This window comes from Danaus plexippus (genome assembly GCF_018135715.1).
Source record: "Danaus plexippus chromosome 18 unlocalized genomic scaffold, MEX_DaPlex mxdp_35, whole genome shotgun sequence".
NCBI classification, from domain to species: Eukaryota; Metazoa; Arthropoda; class Insecta; order Lepidoptera; family Nymphalidae; genus Danaus; species Danaus plexippus.
Window position 1 is genome coordinate 915,820 of NW_026869854.1, and position 20,976 is coordinate 936,795.

Genomic DNA, 20,976 nt, shown 5'->3' on the forward strand with positions numbered 1-20,976 from the left:
CTACATCGGTAGTTCATAACGCACGAGTCTTAACCCGTGTTAATAATTTTAAAATATTAAAATCCAGTGTGGAGTTACCTTAGTCTATCAGATAACTTAGCCACACTGGCCTCTCTAATGAAATATCACTTCGGTACATTTTGGAAGCAGTCTCCGTAGCATTGAAATGGCTCATATGATATGTCACGAGTCATGATTCACCTGGCTATCCTGGAGCTCATCTCGGCCACGTCGGCCATACAGGCGTCCTGTGCCCGTTCACAGAGCGCGCTCCAGGACTCGTTGCAGAACAACCCCGCGTACGTGCTGTCCATGGCGCCCAACCAGCGCGCCACCGTGTTCACACCTGCACCACACATACACTGCCACATGCACCCAAGACTGTACGGGTCTTGGGTCCAATGGAATTAATGTTTATTTCTGTATCCAGCACTCCGCCCCCCGGTGTCGCTAGTGAAGGTTACTGGTATTTATAAGTACAAATTTTCCTAGACTCTGTACCCTTAGCACGAGTCTTCCATCGTCACCCTGCATGCGGAGCGCTATCACGTTTTCGTTTATGAACCCAGCAGTGTCATGTACGAAGATTTACGAATGAAAATCTGGTAAATCTCTGTATGCAGTTTGAAATTACGAACTTGTGGTGAGGGTACTCTGTGTGTGTGAGCGTGTGTGTGTGTTAGTCAGTTCACTGACCTGTTGGTATGATGTAGTATCTGAGGAGCGGCGCGTCGTGCCTCCGGGCGGCGAGCTCCGCGTGAGCCCTGAGAGCCGCGGCCGCCGCCGCCTCGCCTCCGCACACCACCACGCGGACCACGCGCCGGACCCCTCTAGACAAGGACACAATCATTCACTCACTGCACTCAACACATACCAGTACTACACACGCGACACTAGCTCAATATATGAAGTCAATATATTGAATAACCGGCTTCCACCGGCTTAAACATTTTGGCTTATATATTCTATGACGTCATCAAAGTTTGACGTTCAGAATGACGTGTATATATAATGTCTCACTGTTTAGCGGCCCGGGCGAGCAAGGCCTGGAGGAGTGGTCGAGCGTCGGGCACGGCTGCCGGAGGCGAAGGCACCGTGGGGACGCCGAGCGCGTGCAGAGCCCGCACCAGGCCCGGGGGCGCCACCGCCACACACTCCGGCCCGGGACCCTCCTCACCCAGCACGCGAGACACTTGCTCCAGTAGAGTGCGACGGGGCTGGAAAATATACACCCTTTATAATATAGCACATATAACGAAATTTAATTGATCGGAATTATATTTATGGTATACCTCCACGGTGGTGGGACTGTGCGAGGGCAGGTCGTGTGCGCTGAGCGGCCGCTCCGTGTGGATGACGAGGGAGTTCTTCTTGCGCGAGGAGACGGCCGGGGTCAGGTTACCGCCGCTGGTGGCGCTGCGGAACAAACGGGACCGCTTGTCCTCCGACGACTGGAAGCGATCACATACTATTCATACAATCCAACACAACGAGCAGGTTTCAATCATAACATGTCTTAGGGTTTAAATGGACTTCATACACATTTTTTATTTGGACGCCAACACACGAGACTATAAATGTCACATGACACATACAATATATTTGAATTCTATGACAAGATAATACATATTGAATACGAATGGTTAGAGGAACAGCCAAACTTACTTTACTATCCTTACATTCTCATCGATTATTTTCTTTGTGACTCCAAGCCGACTATGCCACACGTCATCTGTGTGGCCAATGCCAATGGCCAACTGTGAGAAAGACCCACGATGGGCCAATATGGGCCGATGTTAACCAAGTACCTTAGTCTCATTGGGCGGCGAGCTGGATACGGATGCGCCAGAGACGGGCGCGTCCAGCGTCACGTCACCGTCGCTGTTCCCCTCGCTGGCTCGTTCATCGCCAGCCGAACTGCGTACAGCCTCTGACTCTAACAACACATCGCCGCTTACAAACACATCTCCTTTACATTATATGCAAGAACGAGTACAGAGTAGATATATACAGAGGAAATCAAACCATAACACGTGTCAGTTACGACTGCGAAGCGTTAAAACTATCAACATAAACAAATAAGGCTATGGAAAGAGAAGTGGAACAAAACGATAGACAGACAGAAAGCTCTAGACTAGAACAAACGTTATATATATATATATATATTATATTATATTGCTTTAATATCATAAGTTGAATAGATTTCTGTTACGATTGGAACACCCTGTGTTATAGTCACGAGACAAGTAATGTTATATTTTTTGACAAGACGTTGATTCAATTCGGTCCCCGGTGCACGGTTTCTATAACTCAGAGTATTTTGTATCTTATGTGTATGAGGTGAAGGTGTACATTCGTACCTGTGAGCGGTGCGGAGGCGAGTCTCTCGCGCGGCCGCAGCTCCCCGGCGGAGGCCAGGCTCGCGTGTCGCGTCACTGAACATGCGGGGTTTATACTGGACGGACGGGTACGGGTGCGTGTGTGTGTATGTGTGTGGCTTTGTTGTTATTATTATTTGTGATTTCATTGAACAATTGAAGTCATACAGCCAACGTTACTTATTTCGTTCGATTCAAATTGTACTGCCAATGTGAACGGCGAGAGTTTTTTATTTGTTTGTTGTTCTTAATGTAAACTGCCAGTTTATCTCTCATCCGGATAATGTACGAGTTAAAATTATATACACCTATTTCAGACGCGATTATATATTTTTTTTAAATAAAAGATGTCATCATCGTAGAATTGTTTATTTTTAATTTAATCTGTTTATATAATATCAACCATATGTGTGTGTGTGTGTCTACTCCGTCTGTCCGTCACATGCACTACACTATGCACACAGCATCACAAAACGGAACACAAAAAGATAAATCATGTTATGCATTACATTTATGAATACTTTAGAAAAAGGACAAGTCCCGACCGGTGACATTTATACGTTTCTATACTTGTCTTTCCTCCGTGACGTCACTAATGCAAAACAAAACAAGCCACACGATGCATCGTCAGTCCAGCGCTGGCTTCGTGACGGGGAGATGTTTGTTACCATCATAATAATATCGAGTAACATACAAGTGTGGGGTCTATCTGTTCGGTATTCAACTTTGAATTTTATGGCGACGTAAATAGAGCACATTTTTGTCAGACTCCCCAATCAACGTATCGCATTGCGTGCTATCGCGGTCGGTATACCGTTGGAATGTCTGTGGTGTTCCTGGTTGGCGAGGCTCCTGGAGCTGCTGAAGAACGGCCGCAGCGAGGGCTTGGGCGTTGAGCCGATACTGATGGTGTCCATCTGGTCCGGTCCGGAGTCCTCGCCCTCGCCGCACGACAGGGACTCCAACTCCTAGGATACACACTTATAACATGAATATACTTCCACCAATACTCTCCTGCGACTTCAACAGTACTGATAAATTACTGTGATGTATCAATAATAAGACAGATGATGCCCTAATGTCAGAAATAATTACATTTACTAATAAATTTATACGCAAAAACATTTTTCTACCAACAGGGGTACTAGACATTGCTCCTGATGTCCAGTACAATAGTCTTATACAGCTTAGTTTAGTTAACACCAGTTAAAGCCAAAATGTACTGCAACTAAAACCTACTAAATCTTTAGGATCATGTTATAAACCTGCCGTCGCTTTTATCATTCCCAAATAAATTAACCTTTGAGTTAATTTATAGCATTTGTGAACGAACTAATAATTAAGCTGAGTCCTCGGTTCTCCTGTCTGACCTGGAACAGCTCGTCTATGTCTCTCTGAGCGTGGTGCGTGTCCCTGGCCGCTCCTCTGTCCGCCAGCTCCTCGGGCACGCGGAACCTCCTCAGCAGCGCCGCGAACTTCTGCTTCAGATTCCTTTGCTGCGGACAACTCGATCATAAGAATCAGCCACAGACATCACAACTTATCTTTGCAATATCTATCGGCTTTACGATTACATAATAACATATTATTTTCATACAAATTGGGTGTAATTAATAAATGAAACAATCCACTCGTATTAAACATACCAACACACAGTCGACCATCATATATGTCATATAACAGAGCACATAGCAGACAGTCGAAGAAACACAGACAGAAGATTATTAAGAAGACAACGACAGCTCCATAATGATGTGAATATTGTTATATCAGAGTAATAATCTAATCTTAAGCGTACTGATATAATGAAAACGTTATGATGCTATGAAATAATCGACCATGTTGCAATAGCGTAAAGTCGGTTTTACATTAACGCGCCCAAATCACGACGAAGTCGCCTTCAGATAGGAAAAATTTGTTTATCTCCGAATTAGTCATTGTGTTAAAAACTAAAGTAGTATATTATAGACCCGTCTGATACATTTAAAAGAAAACCCGAAGACGAAAAGGTTTCTAGGAAATATTGTCACATGCATAGATCAAAAATATATCTAGTTATATACAAAACTACGACAAAACAATCAAAACTACTTGTGAATCGAGACGAATTTCATAACGCAGGGTAGCCAGTTATAAAAATATATATATTTTCTGTTTATATTGTTATTTTCATTGTCAACATTCAAAATGTAATTTTTTATATAACTGGCAACTTCACATATTTTTTATAGTGGCAACCCTCTACATGTATTACAATTATCGTCTCTATCTGTGTACACATAAGATGCTCGCTCACCGCGAGCTTGCCGCTACTGGCCTTTCTCTTGGTGGTGGTCTCCATCTCACTATCGCTGTCTCTCTCTTGCTCCTTCGACCTTATATAGCTCTGTATCTTTCTCTCTCGCTCCCTGAAGCTTAGCTCTCTCGAGCGTGATAGCTATAAGTATATTTGAGCTAAGCGTGAAGCACACTATATATTTCGTACGTTTATATGAACATCATTAAATAGATAATAATAATGAAAGCAAACAAAATACTTTATCAATATAGATTACATTTTTATTTAATTAAGTGAAAATAACTATCAAAGAATTAACAAAAATATACATACAAATATACAAAATACTGTCCAAGCTCTATCTAATCGATTTACTTTATGTAAAAGATAAAATAAATAATGCCTACAAATATATAAGTCAAATATCCGATCATATGCTTGTGAAGCGAGCGATCACCCGTGTAATCTATGGCACAGGTTCCGTACGGTGAATAACAATACCTTAGTATATGAGAGGTCTCCCTGTTTGAAGGCTAGCTGCCTGTGCGCCCTCCTGCCCGCGGCTCCGCCGTACGTCATGTCGTCAGCTTCGTCCACCGAGCTGAACTCGCCCTCCTCCTCCTCGTCGGAGTACCCGCGCTCTGTAACACATAACATACACGTTGAACACTACATATTAAACAAGGTTAGCCAGGCAATGCGTTCGAATTAATTTTGGACTGTGTTTAGGGCATCATGCAGAAATATTATACTTATATTTATTTGGGCGCGCCACCGACGACGATAATCATAAGTTTTGGGGATTTACAAAAGGGCTGACAGTTCAGCAAAAGGTAAAGGACAAGCAATACGGGCACACCACTAGCTGAGGGATCTCCGTAGAGCCCATGGGAATAGAGGCTATTAAATGTAGAGAATGGTAGAATGAAAAGAAATGTGATTGAAGTAATAAGGCCTTACGACAGAAAAGTAAAAACTTGAGACCTAGTTGGTGCTTTCATCTTTTTCACTGGTCATAAGAAACGTAACCTCCAAAACGTGCTACAGTTCATGGACTATTCTAAACCCAACCAGTCTCTACTATAGAATCCATTTTTGCATGGCACAATAGATGAACAAAATCTTTAAACCAAGAAGACTTGTATCGAGACGAATATCTGACCGGTGATGAGCAGCGTGTTGTTGTTCTTGGTGTCGTGATCGACCGGTGTGGAGGCGAGTCCGGTGATAGTGAGCCTGGCCACGGGCTGCCCTCCGGCGCCCACCTTCCCGCCCACGCTAGTCAACTCGAGTTCCATATCCATCGAACGTTGCAGCACCTGAGATATGACATACTGTTAAGACTTTCTCCTTTCATATTTGTAAGTATATAAGGTTAAGGCTTAAGTTATAAAGATACATATAATCAATAATATTATTTTATAAGTAATGAGTGATCATTTCTCTCAATGCTCGCACAAATCTCATGACGAGGTTTTTAACATGATCGTTGTATGTGACTTTCTATTGTGGTGTAAACATTTAACATTTTTTTACCGATTCAATTCATTTATTCTTTTTCTTGGTTGTCACCAAGGAAAGAAAGCCGACCAGGTCATTGACCGAACAATTTTAGTGAAAATCTTAAGAACATTTTTTTAAACCGGTTATACGCCATGAAAAACGAATTCTCGTCTTTATGAAAATGAATTAAGAACTGTCGCAGACGCTTTTTATGTTTTAATTAACTGTCAACGGACACTCGTAAGAAAAATATATAAAAAATCTAGCCGTCCACTACGAATATTCCAGTGGAAACGAAGTTTTGAGAAAATATATAAATATTAATATATATATGAATATAAATTACTACACTATACAATATAGCAGCAATATTCTGTCATATATATTTTAATCACCAAACTTGTTAACAAATAATAGTTATATTATAAAAAAAAAAAAACAATCCAACTTTGAATTAAAAAAGTCATGTTACATCGGAAAATAAAATATTAATTAAAGTCAGGACAATAAATAATGAAAGGTTCTAATAACAGTGAAGTCAAACCATATTTTTATAATAATTCCAATAATTTTATCACAACTTAATTGAATTAATTAAGAAATATATTTTAATTAAAAATATTAATATGACATTCCAATTACGTCGCACATAATACGGATGACGGGACTAATTGACGGTATGACTACACTCGGCTTTTTAACTTGTATTAATATTTATAAATCCACTGCGAGTGAAGCCACAGCCATAAAAATATATATATAAATTAAAAAAGGTTGATAATTATACTGTGTAAATTTAATTTTATACGCCCTTAAATTATTTTATGGCACATAAAACTAGAAAATGCTTATTACTTTTATCGCATGTTTTTTAAATAGCCAAATAGAAAAAAAAATCAGTCACAGAAAAATAAAACAGTCGAATCTTCTAACTTGCCTCCTCTCTGACTAAGTGACTGGTCGTATATATACGTTTTGGAATTTTAATAATCGTGACCGTATAAAAGCATTATTTTTACTGTAGGTTTTTTAATAACGGAATATGTAGTACATTCTCACAGACAAGTCAGAAATAAATTTTACATCAATGCAACTGTCATTTAAAACAAACATTGCCAGTAAAAAAAATGTAGATACCATTTTAATTTAAAATAAACCGTAACGTTACCGTACGTAGGTGACGGTGCGTTCGATTATTGTCATATAATATTAATGTAATATAAAAGAACCCTCACATGGAGTTGTTCTCACCTGATCCATCCTGATGACACCTTCAGCTAGAGTCTTGTAGCCGAGGATCGTGCGATTCTTATATTTCTTGCGCCTTTGAAGCATTATTTGCAATCTGAAACCATTCGTTATATAGAAAATATAACGTTAGAAAAAAATATATACTCGCATCGTTGAAATCGTTAACCTGCTTAGGCTTGACGACAATACGACTTTTATAGTTATTATAATATTTTATTTCCTATTATTATTTTTATTACTTATGCTGTTCGTATGTGGAATATTTTATAACAAGACCGTTTCAGAGGACATGGTAGAGGACATGGACTACAAAATGAGACATGACCCCACTATTACAGTAACAATATTCTTTGGATTTTAAATTAAAATTCACAGTATTTTCTTTTTTTTTGTATATAAATCTATTTAACCTTACTCAGTGTATGCTCATAATCACTATGCCAGCATTATAAAGTCGTTTAGGATATGCGAGCAAAAAAATCTGTGAGTAAATAAATAAGAGCTTGCAAAATATTATCAACCAGTGAGAATATTATAATGTTGACTGGAATCTGGAATGAAGGGACCGGGGCAAGTCGATCGTGGAAAAATTCCAACACAAAGAATGAGAGATATTATGACAATGGAATACTTTGACCTATATATATATTGTGTTAACGGAACATGGAATCCATGGTAATGTCTGTGATATTATATAATATACGTTTTATATCAAGTAATGTCTATAGAAAAGTAATTAATCGAAACGTAGATAAATTTTATTTTATAGTAGAATAAATTTTATTTATATAAGAAATTTAATCACCAACTTTTTAATAATGTAAAGACGTCGGACTAGAAACTGATCTGTAGAGCCTCGGCAGTCCATTGAGATAGACACAGTTCTCGGAAGATCAATTATTGGCTTCAAATCTAAACCTCTAAATCTTTTATGGAACTTTAGATTATTTATTCTGGCTTCCTTAAGATCTTCATTATTACATATTTATCAATACATTTTAGTCCATTTTTATTAGAGACCCATTCACCAAATATTTATGACGTACGGCAATCAAACCCGTGACTACATCAGTTCACTTATAGAACGTGGCTATCAAATCTAATAGCAGCATTAAGGCCGACCTTGACCTTCCATCATTACGATGGTAACACTCATGTCTCATCTATCTTCAATAATAATAAAATCCTAAGAGCTTTCTTATCTAACGCCGCTTTTTATAGAAAATATTGCTTTATGTTTCGTCATAATAAATTTGTTGTTATCGCATTTTAAAAGCCTTTTATGATAAAGGATTTACAAGACAAGGTACGATCCAGTAATTTGACATGCTAGAGAGAGGTTCTTGAAGATTTTTAATACGACGAAAATATTTCTCATGCTTATACTAATTTATAAAAGGGAATGTTTGTAAGCGTGTGTGGATGTTAGTTGCTCTTTGACATTAAATATAATGAATGGTTTTGATGAAACTGTCCAATAATGTTAGCTAAGACATGATACATAGACTATAATCCCTTCATTCCGTGTAGTTTGGATAGGAATACATCACACCGCTTGTTTTGTGTGTGAAGTCGTGACATAGACGATTGATGTCAACGACTTTTAGTTAATAATTATATTAATTAAAAATTACAATTTCGTTCTGAACACGACACCGAAGAATATAAGGACAAAGCGAGTGAGAATAACTAGTATGATCATAAATAATCTGGTTTCAATACTTCTAAAGAACTATTTAAAAGAATTGAAACCAGATTCAATCAAAGAGTCTGTTCGCATCGACAAACTAAATTCAATGTAAACTCTCTCTGACCTGTTCCCATCCCGTTTGACGAAATGCGGATACTGCAGCGTGAAGCAGAGATCCAGCTCTACATCCATAGGGGGTACGGTGATGTCGTTGGAACGGAGGGTGCGCTTGCTGCTGTGCATCCTGGCTGCGAGGGTGACAGCCCCGGCGCCCGCACTGCCCGCGCCGCTCCCCCCGGAGTCCCCCAGGGAACCACACACGCGGAGACGAGTCACACGAAGCGTGCACAGCCTGGAACACAGGGATACATCAACCTTATAATTATAACATAAATGATTGTTCGTAAGTTTGTTACGTATTTGATTCGTAACTGATGATAGCTAAACAACCATCCTAATACTTAGTTCAACATATAAAAATTATTCCCAACAAAATTTACTATTACCATGTATATAATAATCATATCCATATAATTTATGAAAATCTCATAGCCTGGAAGCGATGACAACGTACATATGACAAATGTCATTTATATTTAAATCATAGTAATGTTTGAAATTCTTTGTGCCGCTAGTAGATGTCACGCGACTGCCATTTTGTTAGTGCCCGTCCTGACTCAAAGCCATTTAGAATTATCGACTAGCGTTACTAAATCGATATTTCTTCTATTTTTATTTCCGCCCTTCGATGTAGTAAACTTTTGCGAGCGTTGTGTGGACGCTATTCGATTTTTTTAAACAACAACGCAATATAATCATTATGTTATAAAATTATCTTCAAAAATATGAAGCGCTTAAAGCGCTGTTTTCAGTTTCTCATGCATTGGATTGGTCAATATGAAACACTGTTCAAAAGGACATTATACAGCATATTATAAATACATACATATGTATAATATATGTTACGTACGCGATAATTGATACAAACGGAAATATCACTTCGTCTTCTTAGGTATAAATTATTAATTTTAGTCATGTATTTTTTATCATAATATACATGTAAATAAGTTTCCTAGTTTTCCCGCAGCTGCAGCTCGCCGTGAGCGGTACCCTGTTTAAATTGTTCATAAACATTTCAAATACAGGTGACAGTAACATTGCAAGTCGTTCCAAATCTCAAACGTCTCGGAAAACCAGATTTCCAGGTGTACAGATAATGTCACAGACAGTGGCATCGCAAAACCAGCAAAGCATTTCTATTAAAGCATAATATCTTCATCAGAACTAAATTAAAATATTCAACATTATATATATATAAGCTATTATATCTCGGACTGTATTTGAGATAATAATAATGATTTGTTATAATACAAATCGAATCACTCTTTATAGGAAGCCTGCTATAATTTCTTAGTTCTAATTGCCCGCAGCGGATCGATCGTGTTTTTAATTGCCCCGTATAAATACCCGCTGTTCGCATGTCCGTACAACGCACTCTACATACAGATTAACAACCACATGCAATTATTAGATTCAAGATAATATATTGATGTAAAAACCAAACAACAATATGACATGCTATATGAGGCTCTCGAATTTATGCATGTACAGAATAATGCATACATTTACAATACATATATATGACGAAACATTCAGATTATATTTAATGGTAATATAAATTGGATCTGTCTTCAACATTAATCTACTTCAATTTTATTTGTTATACCGCGTTTAATGTCAGCTGGGACGTTGTACACGACGTCACTCTACATCACCTATTTCCAGGCTGACATAATTCCGTCATGTCAGCTTCTTCCTCCGATTTAATAGAATCATGTTCAAGCTGTCACCGTATTCAAGCGCAATAAAAAGGACAATTTTATACAGATTTTAGAATAAGGATTATTCAGTTACGACAAAATTACCTTTGTTAGACATTACATCCGAACGTGACGTCATTATAGAAAGACTAATCCAGTCAAGATTATAGCACTGCTATTTTACTATTATTAATATTATTTACTTTCATAATACTATTATTTAACGTCTAATATATAAACTAATAAGTATACTAAACACTGATGGTAAGAGGGTAAATAAACTAAGTGACTTAGACTTTATCACAAGAGTACGTAACACAAATACGGTTACGGAAACATCTGATAACTCTTACAAATCTCAAAGCAAGCAGAATATAATAATTTACATCTGTATGGAATACATTTCTGTAACACAATATATAAGTTATTTCCTATACAATCAATATTATCGGGCAAGCGATTTATCATTACATAATAAAAACCAAACAAGGCCGCTGGGAACTTGGGTAGGCTTCTTTCAATAGGAACAACTTTAAGCGAAAAAGAAATTCATATTGAACTTTTCTTCGCTGCATAATGAGGACGCGCAGGCTGAATTATAATTTATTATCGACGAGCTGTCTGGCACGGAGGGAAACGTTACTTGGCAAAACAGATCGACACAGATTATATAAAAAAAAGATACCAGAGTTGTCTATGACTTGAATAATTGATACGACAAGTACTGATATATGAAAAAATAATTATAAAATTTTAAATGTTCTAAGACGACCACAAACGATCGGAAAAGTTTTAAATAAAAATAATCTAGTTTTCGGTGTAAAATGACGTATAAGAACTAGATCCTTTTGATCCTTGGACGTTTAATAAACAAAAATAATCCAAATTTTAATCAAACTGCGGTAAAATCAATGAAAAGACGTAATGTATTTAACTAGCATGTAAAGATACATTTTAATATAGAATATACATAGTGTAAAACATGACTCCTCCCACTACTAATTTTAATTAATCCTGTGCCGTAATAATATATCTCGTTCGTGTAATGCGAGCTCCCTTTACATGGTCGGGTTATAACTGTCATTAATAATACAAATCTTGTCGGCCAGTTATTCAAATTATCATTTTCGATAACCATTAAAATGAATCGACATGGCTCCTCAATATTGCATACAACTGTTCAGTATTTAAAACACTAAATCTGAATAGCATTATGTAAAAAAAAATGCCTTACATTTCATCACACGCCTCCAAAACGCTCGGAACTCGAATCTTTGCATATTTAATGTATTCCGAGTTACAAACGTGAGATCAAATGAAATATGCGATGAAGCACGTTCTCGGACGCAAATAATCTATAAATAACAAATGAGCACAATTACAATATCCTGCTGAAAAGGCTGTTATATCTCAAGACACGGCTACGTGATCCGACCTTTTTAGTCATCAATGATAGTTTGAAATAAATAACGTCATTGATATTTCAAATAATTGCAAATGTATTGACTGAACGAAACGTCTTTTAGAATAGTTGAGTTGAACAATAAATAGAAAAGATAACAAGATAATAGAAAAGATAAGAAAAGATAACAGAATGATCAGAAAAGGATTTAATACGAGATGTTTACTGTTCAGGTTGCCAAATATCAAATTAATATTGATTATTATTAATGGCAGTCTTTAAAATATACACGTCAATGTTTTAATGTAATATAGGAATTTTACTTCAAAAGCCAATGAGCCTAAGGAGCTGCAAAAGACAGAAGAGCCTCAGACGAAGAAAGAAGCAGATCCTTGTGCGGAAGTAAAGAAACCGAAAGCCAAGAAGTATCCACCCGTCAACCTGCATGGCCCTCAGAGCTTCAAGCTCAGTGAGAAGAGACCTTACTCGCCATTTCATTTCAAAGGACAGGTGATAATCATTAAAGATATTAACGAGGAATACTGATATATATATACATTGGTTATATCACGAACATTTATATATATATATTGTTCATACACAAAACATATTTTGAATTAATCTTTCCAAACAAACAACTATACAGCGGAACAATTTTTCAGAATGTATATATGAATAGGAAATTTAATGCATTTACATAATCCGACTGGTGACGTAACGAAACTAAACAAATATTCAGTTATTTAAATAATCTGTGCAGCAGATTGTGGGATTTTATTTAACGAGATACAAAAACAATGGAAGCACTCCGGGCGGAACTGGGACGAATTATATTGAATTATTGATAAAATATGTTATAAAATAATCAATAGTCTCATGTTATTTTTATGATGAATATTTATCTCACGATATTTCGTTGGGATACTTTGATTTTGTAGGTTTATTGTTTTAATAATTCGATTGTTCCTTAATAGAGTATATCAAACTTCAAAGCAATCACAATCCAAGACACGAATATGAATTGGTATCAAGGGTATTTCATTATTTCATTTTACGGAGAACTCAACCCATAAACATATTATTCATAAACAAAACTAAACTTTAAATCTTAAGCAAAACGAGCCCGGTGTAAATAAAGAAAGTACAACAAGAGCGGCGTCTTAGTAATTAGAACTTTAATCTGTATGCCTAGCACAAGTTTGTATTATCGGAATATTAAAGTACTTCCCGTCCCTCCTTCAATAACCTACGATAATAATGTTATTAATATAATTAAAAACTTTTAACGCTCCGTATGTAGTGTGACGGAAGCTTGGGGTAAACCTACATAAGGGGGATCCAGACTTGTTTGCAGTCCCGGACATATCAATATATATGTATGCTACTAGTCATAAAACCAGCCACATACCGCGTATATTTAGACAAACGTGACTTAAATTGAAATAAAAGTACTGAAATTGGAGATTAACCGTAAATCCCATTACAAGTGACTTTCGTACAACATTAGCAGTAACTTAGGCGGAATTAAATAGGACTTTTCTAGCAGAAAACTGCTCTTACGTAATTAAAATACATTTATTTGAACGAAAAATTAAATAAAATCCAAACAAAGGAGACAATAGCTGCGAGAGTGAATATGAAAATTGTTAATAGTTTTGTATATGTGCATGCTTTCATAATAACAGATATATACAGTTAGACAACAATATGTAGTGGTAGGTAATATTAATAGAGGTATTTTAGACCTTATGCTTGTTAGCTACAAAACGGTTCATGTTCAATCTCACTTGATCCACCCCGGCTTTGTTAAATAACATTCGGACACATCTCTTAATGGAATCTCTTCGTGAAGATTTTGTCCACATATCGGAACATCATCTTGCTAGGATCAGTTTTTTCATTTAAATGTTAATTAATTCCAGGGAGTATTGTAAAACAGTATATATTTCTAACTATAAAATCTATTTTATTCTATGTAGTAAATATTAGTTATGAAATGACGTCCCAGATATTATCTCGTGTAAGCGTCACAGATTGCACTTCCTTCAGACTCCCGAGTACATTTCCTTTCACGTTTTATTTCTGTTTTAATACAGTTTACGTTACTGAGTTGGAGTTTCCTCTCGGCCTTTATCGGGTATTTAGTGTAATGTTCGAGGTGTCGCATTATAAAGTGTTTGAACGAATTAGAATTGAATGTTTAGTTATTTCAATAATTACAAGTTATGTATGTTATCCAGTCCACAGTGGAGTGGGTGGTCGCCCGAGCTGATGACATACTCAACTGGGGGAGGAAGAACTCCTTGTGGCCTCTGACCTTCGGTCTCGCCTGTTGCGCGCTAGAAATGATGCACTATGCCGGTCCCAGGTCTTAATATGATGTTTTTTAATCAAGTCCGTAGCAACAAACACCCTTCCCCCTTTAATTTCAACAACCTATTTTCGTTCCATTATTTCATAGAAAACTAAAACAATTTTCAAATAAAAGGCAAAAGGCCGAGTGTTGTCGTTTCAGTGAAGTGTTCCATCTTGACGGCGAGGTCTGAGGTCAAGTATTTCTGCTTAATTAGCGCCCTCAGCCAGCTGGGGATTAACACTTTATGTCACGATTTAGGAATGCACTCCGTCGTCCAGAACAACGTGATATTTTTCTGCACAACATTTACGACTCTTCACAAATGGATGAACTTATGTGTTTTTTCTGATCTTTTATTTTTAATCAAGACACTAAAGCAATAAAAGCAAAATAGAAATGAAGACATATTTTTCTTAATCATAAATAAATCAATTAATTTCTATTAAGATACGACATGGATCGCTTCGGCATGGTGTTCCGTGGGACTCCACGTCAAACGGATGTGATCATCGTGGCGGGAACTGTCACCAACAAGATGGCTCCCATCTTGCGCAAGACCTACGACCTCATGCCGGATCCCAAATTCGTTGTGTCAATGGGTAGCTGTGCCAACGGCGGCGGCTACTACCACTACACGTACTCCACCGTGCGAGGAGCTGATAGAATCATACCAGTATATAGTCTAGTTACCTTTTACGTGTTTAGAAAAGTCAATAACTTAAAAAAAAAATGTAACGCAGGAATATTTTGGACCGTATAAAAGATGTTTTGTTTGCGCCTGTGTTTTGTGTGATGACGATCATAAAAATTTGTTTTTCATATAAATGATGAGCCCTTTAATATGTTTTCATATTCCAGGTCGATATCTACGTCCCAGGCTGTCCTCCGTCGGCCGAGGCTCTGTTGTATGCGATGCTGCAGCTCCAGAAGAAAGTTAAACGTATGCGCATGGTTCAGACCTGGTACAGGCATTAAATAAACGTTCCGTTTAAAAGAATCTTTCATTAATAATCCTTTTATTTTATATGAATAGTAAATATAATATTTTCAATATATTTATTTTGTTCGTGACGTCGTTAATCGCCCGATTTAATCTCAGACGATAATAGCATTAGCGTGGAACCCTTCCATACTGCCTTATCACAGACCAGATTACCTCCTTCGGCGTAATTTAATAGCATATTCTACATAAATTTTCTATCATTTCAATCAGTTTAATCGAGTGTGAAATTTAATCGAGATTAAACTACCGTGACGGGTAAACAAAAAGGAAAAATTACGTTTTAATTAAAGTTGCAATTAACAAAATTAAGCAATAGGCAGATGTAGGCCATTTTAAACATGCTCTTAAAACGCATCTGCCTTATTATAGCTTATATTGTTGAAGGCATTAGACTGAGGTGTACAGGATGTGCATCATTATGCGGAGGCACGTACCGAGTCTTGTGAAAAATGTTCCAGTTCAAAGTAAACCAATTTTATATTCAGATAACATTGAAACATTATTATGCACGTTGCAGATAAACAATTTTCGTTTTGTTTTTAAACGAAATTAACATTTTTAACACAGAAATGACTTGAAGAATTTTTATGATTGATGAAGTAAGAATGATGGAATCGCATTGAAAGTTAATTTTATTAATATAACATTAAAATGTTAAAGAAACTTTAAAAAGACCAATCTTAAAGTTTCTGCTGAGTGGTTTTCCTGAAGCAAGCTCTCCTTTAAAAGTTTTCCGAACCCTGAATAACGTTTTTGTGTCAAATCGTAATTAGGTCAACGTCTGACATACGGAGTGGAGTTTAGCGATGGCTCGAAGTAATATGCTCGCTTTCATTATAACGTTTAATACAAAGTGAGTTGTTTCACACGTAATCATGCACGCGTGAAAAAATAAAAAAGCTTTTAGTGCCTTTTCCAGCTCAGGAAATGTCTTTATAAACTTTACGTGAATTTGAGAACCGTTTTATTAAACAATTTGGTTACGTGAATGTAGCTTGAATGAATGGGTTATAAAAACAACTGCATGGATCTTGTTTGAATTCATTCGTTCAAATAATAGGCATAGTGAGCATTCAAAGACTGTTCGTTAAAGAGACCGGCTCATGCAGAGATTCGTCCCAGTTTGGGAAGTGGAAGTAGAGCAAAAATAATGGTTATTACTCTCAACGTGGTTCCGAAGCACGCTGTATTACTTATGAACGGCTTTTATTGTATACTTTAACAGAGAGCTTTTGTTCAGTTGTGAATGAGTATAAATGAATGGAAATAAAAATATAGTGATCCATTCGCTGGACAATATGAATATTAGCGAGACGCGAATTGTATTACACTGATTTAAAAAATGACCTAATCTTTTGACATTTATATTTTATTATTAATTGTTATACATACATTTACAATATATATATATATTATATTTTATAATAAACGTATCATTTTCAATAAATCTATATTCGATAACATAAAAGCAGACAAGTATGAAGTTCTAAGTATATGGCAGTCATATATCAATCAGCTGGTGGAGTTTTCCTCTTAATGCAATTTTAAAGCCGATAAATATCTGGAACGGTTGTAAAATTAAATTCTGTGTAAACTCAAACAACAAAGAGACAGGTCTTAGCGAGCTACGAACAATGGGCTCGTAACATTTTATGAACTTTCGTAGTTTGAGGCAAGAGCGGTGATAAAACGCAGCTGCCTCCATTTAGTATTTGGATTTAAGATGTTTACCGAGATCTAGCCATGGCTTATTAAATATTATATATGATTTATTATCTGCAGCTTGTGAGATAAGTGAAGAACAACATTTTAATTTGCAATTACTTTTATATATACGTCGAGGCAAGAGTTCTTCCTGACTTAAGCATATTTCAGACGATAACGTCTAGAACTTTTATAATAAAATGTAATCTGTCTGAATGACCTGCTTAGTGTGTTCATTCTACGTGACATTCGCAGAATGTACTGTGCAGATTTGTATGAAAATAGACTGGGCAATATTATATAAAAAAATATATTTAAAAAAATCCTGAATATGATAAGGCGTTATTCAATCGAGGAGTATTACTCTCGTTACGTCGGAAGTATTCTCACATAAAGTTCGCAGTTAATTGCCTCCAGTACAAAAAGCCCGGTAACAATGAAACCGTAATCACAGCAGACAGCTCTAATGAGAAACTCGACTGTAGTCTTACATAACGTTATAATTATGACGCCATTCGCTTGTATCGTTGACAGATCTACTTGATACACTTACGATGAAAAGATATCGTGAAATCCAATAAACAATATACATTCCCGATAATAAACTACTTTTTATTCCGTTAACGTCCGAATATATTGCGAAAGCTATTCTTATGTTACCAAATAAATGTGTCTCCAAATCTAGTAAAGGAAATGCAAGTTAGAAAATATGACAAAAAAAAACTTTTTTCATATTCTATCTCATTTTTTTTAACGTGTAACGGATGTTTACAATGCAAAGGTCAAGACGGTGAGAGCCAGACGGCTGACAGACAAAACAATGCGGTGTCAGGAGATGATTCATCATAATATAGATTATATAGTGCTTAAATGCCACACTTGTGACGCGTTCAAATATGTTTACTTTTTCATTAAACATAAATATCTTTAACATGTATATAATCAATGTCTTCTAACGTTTTGATTTAAAAAATGTGATCGCGTATTCTAGGCTGTGACTAATAGAACAATTACTTTGTTATAATACATATAATCAATGATCGACATTACATTTTTTTTTTATTTTAAATGAGTCAACGGCATAAAGCCAACAATAGCAAGAATACATTATTATTCAATTTTCATTTGAACTTTTTTCCCGTTTCTGTGAATCTCTTCCGTTTTATTCCAAAAAAGGAGGCTAATTACAGGGACATTCGCTTAATTTAGGGGCACTTTAATTAAGAGGTCCTGGCAGGCGTAACTTTATTAGGGTAACCTATTACGATTGCCGTCCCTAGTGTACTTCAACTCATCTTGGATTTGACTATAGCTGGTCGGATATTTCATTTAATATATACTAGTTTTTCCCCTCAACTTCGTCCGTGTGAAATTTGGGAATAGACTCGGACGGAATTATATGCGTTTTTGTTATACCACGTTTTATAGTGACTGTATTTGACATTTTATGTCATAATGTAACTCATATGCTACTAACATAAAATCGATGAGTTTGTTTGTTCGTTTGAATGCGCTGATCTCAACAACTATAGGATTTTGCTTTAAGTACTATGTATAAAAATGAAAGTTACATAAGAAATGTCCTATAAAGTTACAAATTATATGAATCCTCATACTGAATCATGTCCAGAAAAAAAGTTAACATTCTATCATAAAGAATTGTTTTCATCGAAAAATTTACGATTATATTTAATAAATATTGTGCATTATAAAACACATATCTTGGATAAATAATAACGGAAGACATAGAAGTTACTTACGTGATTTATAAGATTTAAAACTAGTTAGGAAATCCATTGAATCCCAGTTAGGTCGGATTACTAATTACAGTACTGTATCCGAGGAAAACATGTTTTCATTCAGTTTATTTCAAACGATGTACAAACTTATACATTTTTGTATACGATGCGTATTTTATAAATTTTTTAATAAAATTTCTGTTTTAATTTTAATCTTATATTTGAATTCAAATTATTATGTACTGAAGTCTGTAATAATATTATTTATATCTCAAAGATGAATTTGATATGTGACAACGTTGTTGTACAATATGCCTACTGATGCTGTTATATCTCATTATGGCAACGAGACTTCAACCGGATATTGTTCTTTCAATATCCGGTAGTCTTTCATGTTGAGGAAATAACTGCCGATGTAATTAAAGATACAGTTATAGCGAATAATATAGGACATAAAAAATATTATTTCAATATTGTCTTGATGTTTACAGTAAAGGTATGATTTTCATTTCACATTGGGTGTATACTTAGTAGTTTACATCGTAAAACAAAACAAAGATAGTTCAAAATCTTTATGATTAATCTTCTCATATGACAAATGTATGAATGACGAACTGTCTGTGTTTAGGTTCAGGACGCAACTTGTACTAAGGTCACTGGTAAAGTGTATTTTATTGATCACAAAAAGTCGTTTTGAATTTAAAGGAAAGAATGCTTTCATGGAATAAAATACATAGATCCTTCCATAACCATGACATCACTATCAATATATCTTTATTAACTATAATATTAACTAACTGCTTAGAAATCTTTTTTATATGAAGCGTTCGCAGCGTCTCTTGCAACTCGCTTTAAACGTTCACCTCCACTGTCCAAACTCCTCTAAAGAGAGTTAGGTAGAGACCGAATCAAATTTGAAACGGACCTACTAGAGCTACCTTCGAAGTACGTTCCAAGAATGAATTGATATTAGCTCTTGACAGACCCAAGTGTTTTAGTAGGTTGTTGAGAGATTTAGCTATTATACTTCTCGCTCCCACTTCGTTCTCAGCGTACAAACTTACGACCCACCTATTCGGTAGTTCGGTAGTGAGTTGTAATACTTATTGACCTTGATGGCTGTGTCTTTGGGGATGTTGGTTACCCACGGAATCATATGCTCTATTAACCCAACGTGTTATAAAATTCACGAATACAGACATATGTCTGGTCTGGACGCCCACCCACAAATATCCTCTGGGATTTCATATTGTTTCTCATACGTATCCGTCATTTTTGTCCAATCTTGTGTCGCTTTAAATATAGAGTAAGTCTTGACGTTTGATTTTGTAGCCCTAGTGTCGTATCTCACAAAACCTATTGATCGCTCGTTTGTAGTTATTTCTTTTTGCGCTCTGGCTACCGAAAGACTAGCCGATTCAGGTACGATTTTAAAAACCTTATCATGACGACACGAGTATTGATTTTTCGCGTTTCAGGGGATTACTTATTTAAAGGCATATTTTTCTTTGTTGGACTTTAAGCGGCATAAATACCGAGCTGGGCTAGCTATTCCATTGCCCTTGGCTGTATTTCCAGCAGTCATCTGTCTTTCCAGCGCCATTATTGTTAATTACTTTCTATAATAAATACCACTCCACCATTATATTAACAAGTTAACATCAATCCCCGTGTCGGAATGTTATATGTAATTCATTCATGGCATTCGTCACTGTTAGTAGTAATTAATTTAATTTGAACCTCACCTTAATAGTGTCGGTTATTACTAAGTTATGTTCCTTGAATGTATAATAACAATGTACTTTACGTATTTGTATGTAGAGTTCAAATTTGATTAACGACCACCACTGAC

The 20,976-nt window shown here is 36.1% G+C and overlaps 2 protein-coding genes across 6 annotated transcripts in view; one reads left to right on the forward strand and one right to left on the reverse strand.

Annotated features, from left to right (window-relative positions):
• Positions 1-20,976, reverse strand: part of LOC116772928 (phosphofurin acidic cluster sorting protein 1) — a 58,931-nt gene that overhangs the window by 4,318 nt on the left and 33,637 nt on the right. The window contains exons 2-14 of one of the 3 annotated variants that reach the window (XM_032665241.2): positions 9,225-9,452; positions 7,411-7,504; positions 5,819-5,975; positions 5,158-5,297; positions 4,675-4,815; positions 3,749-3,874; positions 3,193-3,346; positions 2,361-2,435; positions 1,809-1,936; positions 1,293-1,451; positions 1,021-1,217; positions 697-830; positions 202-346 (exon numbers count right to left, since the gene is read on the reverse strand). In XM_032665241.2, the coding sequence (XP_032521132.2) occupies positions 202-346; positions 697-830; positions 1,021-1,217; positions 1,293-1,451; positions 1,809-1,936; positions 2,361-2,435; positions 3,193-3,346; positions 3,749-3,874; positions 4,675-4,815; positions 5,158-5,297; positions 5,819-5,975; positions 7,411-7,504; positions 9,225-9,452 (1,878 nt within the window). The remainder of the gene's footprint in view (positions 1-201; positions 347-696; positions 831-1,020; positions 1,218-1,292; positions 1,452-1,808; positions 1,937-2,360; positions 2,436-3,192; positions 3,347-3,748; positions 3,875-4,674; positions 4,816-5,157; positions 5,298-5,818; positions 5,976-7,410; positions 7,505-9,224; positions 9,453-20,976) is intronic. The other 2 variants (XM_032665242.2, XM_032665243.2) reach the window with 2 other exon arrangements.
• LOC116772932 (NADH-quinone oxidoreductase subunit B 2-like) lies at positions 12,021-15,675 on the forward strand. 3 transcript variants are annotated; one of them, XM_032665249.2, is made up of 5 exons: positions 12,021-12,555; positions 12,637-12,832; positions 14,563-14,690; positions 15,126-15,351; positions 15,537-15,675. In XM_032665249.2, the coding sequence occupies exons 1-5, from the start codon at positions 12,515-12,517 to the stop codon at positions 15,651-15,653; spliced, it is 708 nt and encodes a 235-aa protein (XP_032521140.1). In that variant the 5' UTR covers positions 12,021-12,514; the 3' UTR covers positions 15,654-15,675. The 3 variants fall into 3 exon arrangements, with proteins under 3 accessions (XP_032521140.1, XP_061384622.1, XP_061384621.1); XM_061528638.1 differs by lacking the exons at positions 12,021-12,555; positions 12,637-12,832 and adding an exon at positions 13,988-14,459; XM_061528637.1 differs by lacking the exons at positions 12,021-12,555; positions 12,637-12,832 and adding an exon at positions 13,991-14,480.